At 32.7% G+C, this 17050-nt stretch overlaps 1 protein-coding gene across 2 annotated transcripts; it reads right to left on the reverse strand.

Annotated features, from left to right (window-relative positions):
- Nucleotides 1–1024: 1024 nt before the first annotated feature.
- LOC140435963 (retinol dehydrogenase 11-like) lies at nt 1025–14766 on the reverse strand. Of its 2 annotated transcripts, none has more exons than XM_072524674.1 (3): nt 14426–14763; nt 8482–9003; nt 1025–1297 (listed from the first exon to the last, which is right to left on the reverse strand). In XM_072524674.1, the coding sequence occupies exons 1-3, from the start codon at nt 14693–14695 to the stop codon at nt 1121–1123; spliced, it is 969 nt and encodes a 322-aa protein (XP_072380775.1). In that variant the 5' UTR covers nt 14696–14763; the 3' UTR covers nt 1025–1120. The 2 variants fall into 2 exon arrangements, with proteins under 2 accessions (XP_072380775.1, XP_072380776.1); XM_072524675.1 differs by lacking the exon at nt 1025–1297 and adding an exon at nt 8102–8218 and having other exon boundaries at nt 14426–14766.
- Between the last annotated feature and the right edge of the window lie 2284 nt (nt 14767–17050).

Consider the following 17050-nt stretch of genomic DNA (forward strand, 5'->3'; position numbering starts at 1 on the left):
TGCCACCGATGAGAGCACATACTTACCAGGCATCCCACAAATAAAGTTCCTTTCCTCCCGACCAAACTTCTTAACTTGGCTGGAAACGAACTTCCTGATGAGTCTTTTAACACATTAGAAACGACGCCACTAAGATATCGCACATATTAATAATCTGAAAGCCAAAAATGTTTAATCAAAAGAGCCGTTGCCATAAGTATAACTGTAAACATGCGAAGGTACCCCTCAAGACGGCATGGCTAACAAACTTCTTCGCCCACTCTGACTAAATACTGCTTTTTAGCAAACCACTCGTCTTCCCAATCACTCCATTCTCAAACACGATAATGCATTTGCAGACTGATGTCCTGCTCTTGGCACAACTCTTGTATAAAGATAAAGGGGAAATTCAGGACTGTAAGAACTAAAGTTAATGTACATCGTGTACACATGTAAGAAACATCGATAGATGAAGGTTAAGGAGAATGGATATTAAAGAGCAGGTTTAGTAGGTCGAAAACTGAGTATATGTAGTTGGAGGAGCGGGACTGGTTGGGGACATTGCATTGCTTGGAGAAAAACTAGGACAAGTAGGAGAATTTAAATACCTTGGATCTACATAACAGAAAATGTGAAAACGGATACACACTAGTTGGTTTAATTGGAAGCCAATAAGCGGGGTACACGGTAGAGATCGAAAAATCAGGGAATTGTTGAAAGGAAAGATATACAAGAGTGCCGTGAGACCTGAGTTGGTGTCCGGCGGTGAAGGGTGAATCCTGTAAACAAGATTAAGGAAAAGAAGATGGAGTTAGCTGAAATGAAAATGTTACGGTTGATGTTGGGTAAGACTAGACGGGAAGAGGACTAGAGGTAGAGGAAAACCTAGGAGAAGATGGAAGGACTGGGTGGCAGAGGACTTAAGAGAGAAAGGTTTGGTGAAGAAGACACGATAGAGGCAATAGACAGAAATGAGTGGCGAAGAAGAGTAAGGAACAGCGACCCCTGAAAAAAAAAGCCGAGGGGGAAGAAGAAGAAACGAAAGAACAATTTAACTAACACTTTATTAATAAATAACTAATAACTTTAACAACTATATGATAGCAATATCATTCGCTAAACAGATATTTTATGTCATTTTCTATTCTGTTTGACCAATAGCTTTGTTGATCATGCTTTCAGTTTCAGACCAAAGTTTTTTTGAAATATTTTCATAAAAAATCACTTTACTGTTATAATGTTTGCAATCTCTATATAAAAGACCTGTCTCAGACTCCAACTCAGGGTCTGTGGCACAAAAAATTGGAGTTTGGGCACCCTAAAAAATACACATATGTGTTAAAAACAAAATGCAAAAAAAATCATTTAGTACATTAAAAAAAATTAATATCTTCTGACTTATTATCTTACATTGAGAACAATCAAAATTATGTAATTGTATTCTATTGCGATTTAACCGAAACCACCTACATTATGTTGACAACTTGGAGAGTATATTACATATTTAAACAAGACTCAAAAGTTTTATGATATTTTCTGGAAAAGCGTTGTTTTGTAACTCCAGTTTTTTTCAAATCCTCTTGAACTATGATCTTCTTCTCGCTCTTCATCCTGATCATTTCCCTTACATTATTAATCTTTCCGGGTTTGTCTTTTCTTTACTCATGATATTTCCACTATAAATTATTCTTTGAAGAACTCGAAGAGCTATATGAAAAAGATAACATGCGTAATATCAGGATTAACTGAAAATAATCAAATAGACCTTATTTTGATTTCAAAAAAGTAGAGAAGAACAATTCAAGATGTCAGGTCGTATCAAGGTGTAAATGAGGATTCTAACCGCTTGCTAGTAATACAAAATATTGACATGAAAATAATTAAAGACGCAAAGAAATATATTAAAAGAAAAAATTGGAATATAGGAAAACTAGACCCGCACATTATTCATAAAAATGATCCTTAAGAGTAGGAAGCAAATTTAAAAAATTCAAACCTTAACAATATAGGAGAAACGTGACAAGAAATAAAAAGCCACATTTTGATAGCAGCAGACAAAACAATAGGATATAGCACGGCAATAGGAAGTGTTATGACGTCTAGATTAGATGATTCTCGAAGCAAGTTTCCCACGGCCTGGCACCACGAGTAATCTGACCGAACAGCTCTGTCGAGTCTAGAATCGTAGAATCTACTATCGACGGGTCAAGATTCCAAGTATGTACCCGGTTCTGATATCATGACGAGTCTTGATGAGTTTTTTCATCGAGAAGATTCCCCCGAAAGCTAGAACCAAAGGCGGACTATATATGAAGAACAACTTAGACTTTAAAATCAGTCTAAAATATTGTATCGTCAAGTAATAAATAAATTATAAATTAATTGGTTGTATTTTTAGTGTTAGTGTAAATAAATTAAAATAAGTATTATCCTACATATACAATAATTGTTGACCTACAATAGCTTCTCAAATTTACCTCTTAAATTCTAGTAGACAACAAAAAACTAAGTTTTTACCAGTTCCTCTCCTAACAAGTGATGTAGTACCAATAAGTGCCCCTTTTTTTTTAATTTAATGTCTGTTTTGCCTTTTTAATTGTGTTCTGTTTGTCCCTAATTGTCTATCATCACTTTCATTTAACAAACAATTACATAATACCTTATTTCTATTTCATTTGTTAATCTCTCCCCCCTCAAGAACTTCCTCGCTAACTATCAAACAGTTACAATAAAACAAATGATCACCCATCACCAGCAATCCAGGATAGTTTGAACTATGTTTCACGAATCATTAATTAATAATTCTTGTACAGGCATGCAAGTAGTATTTTGTTTATTTACTAATTTATTTCAATGCAATAGATTATCTTATATCAATTTGTGGGTTTTTACTTTGTCTGCTTCATCAATTTTATTCATATTAATAATCACAGACTTGTAATATTGACATAATTACTGTAATTGTTATCTTTATAAGACAGCACCCTAATGTGGGCTTTGTAATTTCAGCATTTAATTTACCTGGTACCGTTAGACCTGAAGATGCTTAGCAAAGTGTAGAAGCGAAACCGGTCGTTTTGGTGGTAACATTAAATTGATTGTGAGTAAGTCTTATTTTATTTCTTTTTACTTATTTGAAATGGACTCACACAGGCAACACATTCATGATTTAAAATAGAAGACTACTAGCAGAGATTTTAAGAGATAAGGTCAACAATACATGCAATACAAATAATCACACAGTTAATTGAGAAAGATTATGAACATGATATTGACTTACACATCCTCTTCATAGATTCTAAGCAAGAATTTTACAGTCTAATAAGACCAGATGTAAGAGGCATCTAGATATAAGGTACAAAGCCTCAGATGGATAGGGCATCTAGAAAGGAGATATCCAGAAATAGTTATCAAGAAAATCATCAACTGGAGACAAGTTTCAGGTCGACCACGAGGAAGATCCAAAACGAAAATAGGGATCGGATAATAGAGGAGCTTAGGAAGATATGGGTAAGAGAATGGAAATCCATTTATAAAAAGAGAAAAGAATGGAGAAACATTGTGGACAAAAACCAAGTCACACAACCAATTGTAAACCAAAAAGTTAATGCGGCCTGATGATGATATTATTCTTTGTTTTTATTGCTCTATGTTCTCGTTTTTCATCCATATATTGATTTCATGATTCATCAAGACATTGATATGTTTTCGTTTATTATCTTAGTTCCAAAATATTTCTTATTATTTTTCTTTCAAGAATATTTAGTTTTTCTTCCTCTCTTGCTATTAATGTGCTTGTTTTTGAGGCGTAAAATATGTCATATAGTCGTTTTGTATTTTCATTTTCGTGATTCGTCTTATCTGTTTGTCTCTAAATATATTTTGGTTTCGGTAGAAGGTACCGTTTCCCACAGTTCTCCTCTTACTTATCGTTTATTCAGTTCAAAACTATATATTCCGTTTTCACTCCAAAAATATTTAATAATTGGATATTACTTGATCAACATTTATGTTAACTAAGCGTGTAAATGTTATGAAACATTAATTTGCTCTTTATTAGTATAACTGACTATAGAGCAACCTTCCTCAGTACAAAACTAATTTCAGACTTAAATAATTTAATTACAGTAAACCATAAATTCAACCGAATGATTTGCCAGAAAGTGTTAATTTTATTTTTACATGCTAGACGTGATAATAATAGGGTTTTTTTATAGCTTTGAGCAAAAAGAATATAAAAAAATATTTTTGGATTTCTGCGAACTCTCTGAAGCTCTCTCTGAAATAGTGTAACAGAAAAGTAGTTCATCAACCCTGGGTTTTCTAAAATTTATTAGAGGAAGGTGAAATACCATTTTGACGAACTTTTCAAAGATGAACCTTTTTAAAGATCCGGAAAATTTATGAGTGTTTTCTTCCAATGAATGAAATTGAAATATAAAAAAAACATATCTGAATCATTTGCCAGAGAAATTCTCAGTTTTCGGTTCACCTTCAGTGATCAAATAGAAAAGTCTTTTTTTTTAACTCTTACACACATATGAGTATTACAAGACTAAAAAAAAATCAAGAAAAGATTTAGAAAACACCAGAATAAAAACTTGTTATTTCACCGCACCATGACACTATGTTCCGTATCTCCAAATTTACTAGAGGTCCAAAGGGTTGGTCGTTTTAATCTTCTTACGTGTGAAATGTTGAGCAGATCCGTGGCCAGCGGATTTGGATGGCAGGATAGTCTGGTCTTGTATATAGAGTTTACAGCAGATTTTGCTTCGCTAACTGTTGGTAACTGTAAATCGTAATGTAATCTATGGTTCGTAATATACCAAGGGGCATTACAGATCTGGCGCAGTACTTTCGATTGGAATCGTTGAAGTTTTTGTATGTTGGTATTACTTGCTTTACCCCAGATTTGTGCCGCATATTGCCATACCGGTTTTAAAATACATTTATATATCAGAATTTATTCTCCAGTCTAAGATTTGATTTTCGACTCATGTACCAATACATTTTCCTGTAGATTAAGCTATGTTGAAGGCGTTTCTTCCAGATGTGGATGCCCCAATTACCTTTGCTATCCAAATGGATTCCTAAGTATTTAACCACGGTATTAACTATTAACTGGTAGTGGTATTAACTATTAACTATAGTGTTGTTTATAGAAACTGGTGGCGCGACACAATAAACGTTATTTGTTTTGATTTTAAACTGTTAACTTGGACTCGCCACAGTTTAAGCCAGCTCTCTAGTTTAAGTAGGTGATTTCGTAATACCTGGGATGCTTCAGTTGCTGTAGAATTTGAAGCCATGATAACTGTGTCATCGGTATATGTAGCGATTGTTGTATTGGTCGTCGTTGGGAGATCTGATGTGTATATTAAGTAGAGGGTGGTACTTAATGTGCTTCCTTGTGGAACTTGATTTCATATTTCTTAATAGATTTCATAGGTGGAACCATTTGATATGGTGCATTTACGACTTCACGGATAGCTTGCTCTTCTTCAACTGAGACTTCCCTCTGATGCGGTTGAAATACCTCGCATAGATGATTTGCAAAAGTATATGCTTTATCTATGTCAGTTTTAGCCCAAGTGCCATTTTGTTTCCTGATTGGCATATTCATTTGTTCGTTGTGTTTAAGTTTTTTTGTTAGTTTCCACATCGAATAGTTTGTATCATCTGCAGGTGAGAGGTTCATTAAATATTTGTTGATTCCATTGTCTTTATGTTGGATCAGTTTTCTTTTGAATAGTCTGCAAGCTCTATTAAGATTTGCTTTATCTTTTGGATGCCTAGTGATACCTCTTTCGCAGTTTCCTTTTTTCCAATATGGGTGTATTTATGTGTGCAGGATAAGACTCGGAGTTGTGTTTGTAATTAATTTCTGGGGTGGACGTCCAAGCAGCTTGCTGAATAACTGTAGTTACGTGAGCAACTGCATTTTATATGTCGCTATCACTTTTAAGAGGCAAGTTTGGGTTAATGGATGTTTTTATTTATTCTCTATATCTGTTAGTTTGTTCTTTTATTCTTCTTCTTCTTCTTCAGGTACCATCTCCGCTACGGAGGTTGGCAATCATCATAGCTATTTTAATTTTTGAGGCAGTAGCTCTAACAAGTTGTTTTGAGCTACATCCAAACCATTCTCTCAGGTTCTTGAGCCATGAAATTCGTCTTCTTCCGATGCTTCTTCTGCCATCTATCTTTCCTTGCATTATGAGTCGCAGGATGCCATACTTCTCGCCCCGCATCACATGTCCGAAATACTGTAGCTTTCTTTCTTTAATTGTTATTTCAACTTCCTTCTCTTTACCTATTCTTCTCAGTACTTCACTGTTCGTAACTTACATTTTTCAGAGAAGTAGGTTTCTTTAGCCTCCCTAATTTTTCTTCTTATTTGGTTTTGAAGCTGTTTATAGCGGATCGTATTGATGGTTTTGTTTTTTCTCCTTTCATTCATCAACTCTAGAATTTCCTCGGTCATCCATTCTTTTTTCTTACATTTGGTTGTTGTAAGTACTTTCTTACTTGGCTCCAATATAGAGGTTTTGAAGAATTGCCACTGCTGTTCTACGTTGCAATTATTTCTTGGGTTTCTATCTAGATTTGTGTCGATTTCGTGTTTCAGATTTCCTTTGTTTCTTCTGACTTTAGTTTCTGTATGTTAAGTTTATTGTTGTTGCGGCTCTTTTGCGTCTTTTTTAGTTGAAGTTGAAACCTAGCAATAAGAAGACTGTGATCAGAGGATACGTCTGCTCCTGGATATGCCTTTACTGCCTGAATTGAGTTTCGATATCTGTGTTTTATTAGGATGTAATCAATTTGATTTCTGACGATTTTGTTGTCTTTGTCAGCTGGCGATTTCCATGTATAAAGGCGTCGCTTGGGTAATTAAAAAAATGTATTTGCGGCTATAACATTATGCTCCTGGCAAAATTCTATTAGGCGATCTCCTCTGTCGTTTCGTTCACCAAGTCCATATGGCTACATTAGGGTAGCACTTTCCTTCGCCAATTTTTGCATTGAAATCACCCATGATCACTGTTATATCTCTAGATGCTGTGAGATGTAATATTTTTTGAATTTCGCTATAAAAGCTTTCTATTTCTTCTTCATTTTTGTCAGCAGTTGGCGCATAAATCTGAATTAAGTTCATTTTTCCATGGGTTGTCAATATCTGCAGTATTACAATTCTTTCGGACATCGGAACGAAGCCTGTTACTGATCTCGCTACTTTTCACTGAGGATCATAGCAACTCCACATCTGTGTTCTTTTATTAGAGAGTGTTAAATGTTTAGGACAGTTATGAATTTGGCTTTGTAGATATATGAAGAAAGGGGAATGATCTGATGAGAGGTCAAATGAAGGAGAAATTTGGAGGTAGGTATGTGATATTCCTTTTACTATAGCGAAATCAATAAGATCAGGAATTTTTTGTCTACTAGTAGGTCAATACGTAGGCTCTCCAGTAGAGAAAGGAATTAAATGATTCTCATTAATACTTTTTAATAATTCTCGTCCACGTGAGGTTATGATTCTGGAACTCCATTTGTGATTTTTGGCATTATAATCTCCAGCAGTAGTGAAACGGTGTCTGAGCATCTTAAAGTATTCAGTAAAATTCAGTAAACAGCAGATAGAATAATCGGGCATTGTGAATCTTCGACCGACACTGATGTAGCTTGGATGTTAACTTTACAAATTTTATTTGTTTCATGATGCTTAATGTTATTTCTTATAATAATTAAAGAACTTGACGATTTATTAATAATAAAGAATCATTTTATGTCATGCAGCTTTCCTGAAGTATGTACTACATTAATGCTATTTGTTACAATACCTGTGACTACAGCTAGTACTAAAAGATCATTTTCGAAACTAAAATTAATAAAAACCTATTAATGAGACAAAACATTCTACATAACTTGACTATTCTATATAAATTTGATGATATTATTGATAGTTTTGCGGAACAGAAAGTGCGAAGAAAAGAATTTTATCAATAAATATCTTGTTAACATTAAACTATTATTTTAATATAAATATGTAATACCTATGCTTTTAAAAATTATATATTTAACTAAAACGGACACACTATTACTGTTGGGTAACTATCTCAGTGATTTATTAAAATTAAATTACAATGTGACGGTTTTTCTTGAGACCCCATCCAATGAATTTGCCCAGGGCCTCAGCTGGTATGGTTACGCCACTGAATGACGGGTTCTTCATTGACTATATAACAATAAGTTTATCTTGGGTTCAATGAAATGAATATTTATACTATATTCCCGTGTTTCAATGTAAAAAGAATTACAACATTCGGGAATGCGGTAAATTTCATCAAAACTACACATAAGATTTAATTTTAAGTTAAATTTTAATTGAGAAATAATTAGGACTTCATTGATAAATGGACAATAAACTGCCGAAACAGTTCATCTCAAAGATTTTTCAATAAAGATAAACTGAAAAGATATTAAAAACTAAATGCTTACCTGTTGGGGGCTCCTCATAAAGAAAAAAGCAACAGGAGCAACTACAAAAAAGTGATACCACCTAATTGTGTGCCTAAATAATCCAGTGAAAACCCATCCTGGACAACAAGCATAAACATTAATATTTTTCTCCTTAATCCTATTGGCTAATTCTTGTGCAAAATAAATATTTGCCAATTTAGAGTTGGCATAAAGATTTGCTCTTCTAGTATTTTTTTCACTATTCAAATCATCCAGATGAATTTCTCCCCTTTCGTGTAAAGAAGAAGCTATGACTACAACTCTACTTTTTCCAGAAGGAAGGGATAGTTGTTCCAGTAGAAGATTGGTTAAATAGAAATGACCTAAGTAATTCACTCCAAAATGAATTTCAAAATGATCACTAGTCTCTACTCTTGTTGTGTTAGGATGATGTACTCCAGCATTGTTTATAAGAATGTGAATTTCATTGAAGTTTTTCTTCACTTCGTTTGTAAAGCTCTTAATTGATTCTAATGAAGATAAATCTAATTCCATTGGCACCTGCAAAAAATAAGCAATTAAATATTTCTTTATCAGGAGGTTAGTTACTAGAAAAGCTACTAATGACAAAGAAAACAATTTCATTAAGCCGAAAAACATCAACAAAGCAACTCCATTAGTAGAACAATTACCTAAGTTAGATTTGTACTCGACACAACTGTAGGTATATAGACGGGTTTAGCAGTTGAAATGCGGAGTATGATATACTACAAAAGGACTCTCATCTAGGGATTCATCAATTTTTAAGTGGAACTATTTTTAAATAAACAATCAAAACGTCAAACTCATTATTTTGCTCATAACTTAAAAACTTGTCTATTTAGAGATTTGACGTCAACAGAAAACTCAGAAAAAAAAAGATACACAAAATGAGATATGCTAAGTTAAAAACGGTTAATAAACAAAAAAGTAGTTGCAGAATGAACTACAAAATCGCTGTTTTTGAATATTGTTAATAACTTTTCTTATTATTTATTAAAATTTGTTTAAATGTACCTGAACTTGAGGGTCTAACGTGTTTGAATTGTGTGCAAAACATGGGCCAGATCGTTTTAATAGTTTTTGCGAAATTTAATTTGTTTATTTATACAAAAAAATAAGTCCCGAATTATTGAGATCCATTTAGTCAAATTATTTGGAGCGGCCATAGAAATTAGCTAATTTTTCAAAAAATCTTATAAACTTTGCAAAAACTATTCAACTGATCTGGCCCATCTTTTGTTTACAATTTAAACACGATAAGACCCTTAAGTTCAGGCACATTTAAACAAATTTAAATAAATAATAAAAACGTTATTAGCAATATTAACAAACAGCAATTTTGTTGTTCATTTTGCAATAACTTTTTTGTTTATTAACCGATTTTAATTAAGCATATCTCATTTTGTATATCTGTTTTTCTGAAAAAGTTGACTTGACGTTAAACTTCTAAATAGATAAGTTTTAAGTTAAGAGCAAAATAATGAGTTTGATGTTTTGATTGTTTATTTAAAAATAGTTCCACTAAAAAATTGATAAATCCCTAGATCTTTTGTACTATCTCATACTACACATTTCAACTGTCAAACCCTTCTAAACAGTTGTGATGAAAAAATGCTTATTTTTTACTAACTTGTTTGGTCTGCAGATGAAATGTACATATTACATACCGAACGGAGAAACACACTATTACAGTCGAGCGTCAAGTTAGTTTATCGAAATACGAAACACCGAGGTAAGCTACAGGCACGATAGTGGAATCAATTTCCCGAAGTATGTAAACTATTGGAACGTTATCCGAACATGTAACATTTAATACATTCGGGGAAATTTCGAAACTTCTACATGAGTTATCGATTGTCAGGCCAGTGCAGTAATTCCGAGAATCATCCGCTATTTTCTAGAATATATTTGTACAGCTATATAAACCAGCTTTTTGTTATTTAATGAGCAATCTATATTTTTAACCACTGAGTAAGAGACCTATAACGTGTGACTGATCCGAAACATACCATAAAATGGGATGAGTAGTAATAGCAAAGAATATAGACGCATAGTAATAGTAGGGTTGCAAATGCCAAAAAGTTGACAAAAGGTAAAATTAATGATACTAAGATATTTTTTGGTCTGGTCAAACTGTGGACTATTTTCCTGTAAAAATAGGTATAGAGTAAACAAAAGATCTGCCTACCAATCATCTATAGATGAAGATTCAGACTATTCAGTTTAAGATACCTATCACTTCATAAGATCCTTATCTTTCAACACAATGTTATCAAATGGACAGATGTATATATAATCTGTTGATTTTTCAATTGTGAAAGTTTTATAGTCAGTTCTCTTATATGGCTGTGAAACCTCAACATTCAAAGTAAAGTCGAGTCCATTGATATTTCGTCCGTCGGCAAATTCAAACAGATAATATTTGTATGTTATGAAATTCGAGTAACCAATGTCCAGGGACGTCTCGCGATATTGGTTGTTTCACCGACACAAATTTTTTGATACAAGTATTATATCATAAAATAACAATGTGTGTAACAATAATGTGTATATTATAGTCAAAGAGCAGAAATTCTGATTTTGGAAAACCAAACAAAACGTTATATTTCTTTGTTTTTTAAATGGTTGAAAGTGAAATGTAAAAAAAATTATCACTCTACCACCCTGTCGAAAAAAGTACTAGGTGATACAACGGCATCTTTTATAGGACTTTTTAACGCTTCTCATTTGTTTCAGGCACTTGTGATATGTCATCATACAATTTTAATATATCTACCTCATACGTCTTTGGTATGTATAGTTATTGGTATATACTATATACTAATAACGTATGAACTAGATATATTAAACTTATACGACATATCACAAGTGCCTGAAACATATGAGAAGCGTTGAAAAGCCCTATTAGCGTTTAACAATGACGTACATAGACGAAACTGTGGAAAAGTATTTTACATTTAAGAAAATATTGTTTTAAACAAAGTTAGCAATTTATAATGAAAAACTGATTGTTTCAACTGAAATAATCATCATATTAGCGTACTTTGTCTAAAATATTTCTCCTACAGGCGAGCTCTCATCATCATCACTATCCACCAGATTAATAATAAGTTGTCCACTGTTTGAAAATAATTGTCCTAGTCTTCTGTACTCATTTTCTACTTTCACTACATGGTTTACTGCTTTTTTCCAGTCGGCACTTGTAACCTCTGATAGTTCATATCGAATTAAACCGAACACTTTCGTGTCAAATTTTGGAAAACTATTTTTAACCCATTTGGCACCCAACCATTTGCAGATCCACAGTGCACAATAATCACCCGAGAACCTTTATTCGGAGGTACTCCTTTCAACTGGCACCTAAGTGAACCATCAGTCCAACCCTTACTAGCGGTATCATGCCTGTCATACCATGTCTCATCTAAATAATATATAGTCTGTTGTTGGTCTCGATATTCTTGAATTTTTTTTTAAATAATCTAAACGCCAGTGTACTATCCTCTTACTTTCCATAATAGCCAACCGTTTATCAACGATTTTGTATTTGACCCCAAGTTTTTTCAGCTGTCTACATAAAGTGGTTTTAGGGCAGCTTCTTCCCATCACAACAAGCTTGGTGCAATAACAATTGTTGGTATTACATTTTTTTTGTATTCCTCATAAACCAAATTCCTTAAACATTTAGCAGTCACGATATTAATTTGTTTAGGTTTTCCAGCATCCGATTTTGTTTTTCTCTTTTTAACACCACTTTTCATGATGTCGCGGATGGTAGAATACGGAATTCCTGTTAGAAAGGCTGTTTTTCTTATAATATTGCCTTTACAACTATTTTCAGGATCATGTTGAAGATTTTTGTAAACGTTCATACAAATTCTCTTAGATTGTTCATTCAAAACGATCCTTTTCTTTGGAAGTCTTAAAAACTTTTCTACAGTTACAGTCTCAGTGTCATTGTTTTTTGTATCACTTACACTTAAAATATTGTTGACTACTACACTTTCTCTACTACTACTTGGGTTCTCTTGCTCTCATGCACGAAAAACTGTAGGTGATTTTTCTCATGGTCTAATCATTCTCTTTATACACAAATAGACAGTTTAAAAAAAAACAAAGAACCAAAAAATACTACAATTATTATAACTACTCACAACAAAATTTCAACACAACTCAAAATTAAACAATGCACAATGCACATCTATCTATAAACAAGCTAGTAGCAGAGATACAACTAAACTAAAAATTTGCAAGTCCAGTCCTTTAGATAAGGCACATGCTGGTATTTTTACAACCAGATTACTCATCGTAAATCAATCAGTTTAAAACTTGAAAATTGATACTTGGGCATTAGTACAGTTAAAATTGTTAGACGATTATATTTAGACGAAATATTAAGCAATATAATTGAAACTTTTTTCTACTTTTAAAGATAAAAAAAAGCAAGTTCATTAGCGGAACATAATTCAAAATTATTCTGCACATTATATTTGAAGCATTATTTGGTTAAAACATCTCATTTTTGGTTGTAAAAAATATATTAAATGCATATATTAATTTGTCTGGACTAAAGGTGGTAAAAGATGGTCTGGAAGTTATATTTTTGTTTGAATTTGCCAACAGAGGATAGATACTTGGTGTTAACTATAAATACTTAGACAAAGATACTTAGGAGTCTTTGAAATGTTGATTTAGTAAAGACTCTTCAAAAAAATAACCCTGGATGGATTATGTACATAATGAGGAGGTTCTTAAAAGACTCAATAAAGAGAGTTGATTTGTAACATAAAAAAGTGAAAAACTTCATATGTAAATATCCCAACACACTGAACTTGAAGACCATACTTATATTAGTATTTTTTTATAGGAAGATAAGTGCTTTTTAATATTACATTTTTACCAGTTGATCATCAGGAAACTCCTGCTACCTGTTAATATCTCAAAACTCTCAAAGTCTACTTCTTGTTTGAAAGACAAAACTGGTTTTATTGACAATCTTAGTTTGTTTACTATTTACTAAATCAACCAGCCATATTCCAGTAAAGTCTTTCCGATTTTGGATTTTTTTGTTGTTTTCACCACTTTGATATTAGTAATTTTATTTATTAAATTTCTTACTAATTCAGAATAGTGTTTCTATTTACCCCTGAATATTACTGGTTGTTTTTACACACACAAATTCTGGATTAGAAACATTTTAAAAAATATATCAAATGTTTCTATTCATCTCTCTCTCTCTATGAGGTGAATAGAAACAGTATGGATATGGAGATAGGTCTTTAAGAGAAATTTAAGACCCATAAATCACGGCAAGATTTAAATGCATACATCTTATAATAATGTTAGATATGATAAATTATTCTATTCAAAGTTTAAAACTGTTTCTATTCATCTCATCTTACAGCAATGTGAAACTAGGCATAGGGCCAATGAGACATTATAGGAATATGGATATGTCATAACTAAACCAAACACAAAAATACAAGTAAGGGTAATTAACTGAAACTATCAAGAAAGTGGAAAGAACTATTAATGTTGGGTAAAATAAAAAATGAAGTAAGATAAAAGTTAAAAGTAAAATGAATTCCAAAAATATTCAAGAAAGGCTTCTGATCTGATTTGCTGTATTTCAGATATTAAGGAAATTTAGTTAAATTTGAATCTTTAAGGACAGATTCTAAAGGTGATATTAATAGCATAAAATGAAATAAAAGAAACTAAGTATTGCAGAAAATTATGTCAGATGTTTTCATACACTTAATAATTAGTTGAAAAACTATAATTATTTTAAAAATTGATTTATTTATTTACATTCCTGCTAAAGAGTAATTTATCTTTAATTACGACATAAATCATGATAAACAGTAGGTAAAGTCAAGTAGGTATTTCAGAAAGATGCCTTATATGGTTAGATTAATTTATATTATACTATATTGAAACTTACGACAATAACGTTATTAATTTTCTGTTGAATTAATAAACAACTATCTTTAGCTTTTTTCAAAGTTCTGCATGCTAGAATGACTTGTGCTTTTCTAGAGGCAAGTTCCTTGGCGATTTCAAAACCAATACCCGAATTTGCACCTGTAACAATGACCGTTTTTCCATCTAATTGGATGTTATTTATACATTTACCCCATTTTGATTCACGATACTTTCTTATTAAGGCTAAAATCAAAATTGTCGGAAAAATATAATAAACCAAGTAACCCATTATTTTGACAACTAGAATACATAAACAAATTCAGACATCTATTTTTCATACCGACCTTTGCATTGCCTTTTACTGTATTTGGTAGCTAACCAGTTTTCGTCACCTTTTATATATCCGCTATTTTCACGTAGCAACATAGGCGGAGGAGCATAAAATAATAGAAGGAACTTATACATGGCAGGATCTTAAAATACGAATGACCAAATACGGTACGTGCATATTGTTCCCTAAATATATAAGTGATAAATAAAGTTTTTACAAACGATAGATTACAATACAAATACGACTACTTCTAAAGTCTTTTTTTCTTCTCTGTTGTCAAGTAGGTATATACTGCAGTATACACATACTGTGCCAAGGCTATAATCCTCCAGAGCTTGCCAGTTCTTTGAAGCATCGCTTAAGTAATACTTTTCTTCTCACTGTGCGATGCATCCCATGGGCTGATGGTGTTATACCTCGGGATTGGGGATCACAGCATAAATCTAACTGTATGATAAACTATTTGTGTACATATGGTGGTGTACATCTGTGTCAGTGTATTTTGTGTTTGTGTGAGGATGTGTCATGTTCAATCAAAAATCTACAGTTAATGAAATGCTGCTACCATTACATCATGTTCTTAGTTGATTCGTGGGTGTTTATTTCGTTATACCTTAATCACGCTTTTCCCATTGTCCCATATATCCATAGGACGTTATTAGCCATTGGGATTCACCGTTTCGGGGATGAGAACTTCGTTACCTAGTCTGTCTTAAATGGAGTCCTGTTCAGGTTAGAGCTAATCCACAGTCTCAGATCGTAAGAGTGCTAAGGTCGTCCAAAACAAATTTACCGTATAGTATACATATAATAATCATACAACAATCTGCCTGCTAAATACTTATAACGAGAAAATCGCCAAGCTAAGGAGATTTTTCAGCATACCAAGATTTATGATACCACAGGTATCTGGGATTAGTGAATTATCTCTTTAGAAAGAGTTAGAGCCGTATGGTTTATAGCTTGATAATAATAGTAATAATAATATAAGTAACAGTATAACAAAGGAAGAGGATACAGAATGGAAAACAAAGAAATCTAAATACTCTGTTACGCAGACGACGCAATATTGATAGTCCAAGATGAAAATAGTCTGCAAAGACTGGTCCACAGATTTAACATAAGAGCAAAAGAATTTAATATGACAATCTCATCTCAGAAAACTAAAACAATAGTAGTCAGTAAAGAACAAACCAGATGTAAAATAGAAATTGACGGCATCAGTATTGAACAAGTAATGGAAATAAAATACCTGGGAATTACACTGTCTAGCTATGGAGACCTGGACAAAGAAGTGAGAGATCAAGTACAAAAAGCAAATAGAATGGCAGGATGCCTTAATAATACTATATGGCGAAACATGCACATTAACACTGAGATGAAATCAAGAATTTATAAAGCCAGTGTAAGACCAACAATGACATATGCCTCAGAAACAAGACCTGACACAGCCACAACGCAAAGGTTCTGGAAACGGCAGAGATGAGAGTACTGAGAAGAATTACAGGAAATACGCTGAGAGATCGAAAGAGAAGTGAAGACATTAGAAGAAAATGTAACGTACAGTGTATAAATGAATGGACATAAAATAGAAAAAAAGAATTGAATAACCACATAAGCAGAATGGAGGAAACCCGTGTCGTCAAAATAGCAAGAGATAAGTCACCAATCGACAGAAGTATCGGTCGACCGCGCAAAAGATGGAGTGACAACCTTTCATAGAGATATTAATCCGCCAATGAAAAAGCAGAATTGCTCATAAAGAGGAAGAAGAAGAAAAAGAAGAATATAAGTAAATAAACCAAAACCCTCACAGTTAGGTAAGTAAATAATAAAAATTTTACTTTCGAATTCTACATTTAGTAACACGTGCACGGATTTTTATTTTGACGCCAACGGAATGTCAAAACTGAGGATATAAAATGAATATTTCCCTTTTATATCCAGTACCCATCTGAGGGGCCGAGCTTACTAATAGCATCGTTCTAATTTTTGAACCCTATTACTTATATTGTAGATATAAATAAACTTCCTTTCACATTACATACAAAAAAATATGGAATGTAGCTTGTTTCAAAAACAATTTAGAAATATCAAACTAAAAAGGCACTAAGCGTTCTGCCTAAATTTTAATTATAGCGGGCATTAGTTATTTATATAAGTTTTATGAATGAATTTACGATTACATGCGCCTATGTAATAACGATGTTTTTGATTCCAATGTTATTTAAAACGCTACTAACTTCACACTAGTAAAATGTTATACCATGGACCATGGACTATGGCTGTGCTATGGTAGTTCAAATGCTTTAA

This window comes from Diabrotica undecimpunctata, chromosome 3 (genome assembly GCF_040954645.1).
Source record: "Diabrotica undecimpunctata isolate CICGRU chromosome 3, icDiaUnde3, whole genome shotgun sequence".
NCBI lineage: Eukaryota > Metazoa > Arthropoda > Insecta > Coleoptera > Chrysomelidae > Diabrotica > Diabrotica undecimpunctata.

Excerpts from the sequence above, each read along its gene's own strand:
- LOC140435963 (XM_072524674.1), bottom strand. The coding sequence starts at position 14,695 with ATGGGTTACTTGGTTTATTATATTTTTCCGACAATTTTGATTTTAGCC. Across the intron at positions 9,004-14,425 it reads AAATTAATAACGTTATTGTC|GTGCCAATGGAATTAGATTT; the intron begins GTAAGTTTCAAT and ends TATTTTTTGCAG. Across the intron at positions 1,298-8,481 it reads TTATGAGGAGCCCCCAACAG|GGTGCCCAAACTCCAATTTT; the intron begins GTAAGCATTTAG and ends TGTATTTTTTAG.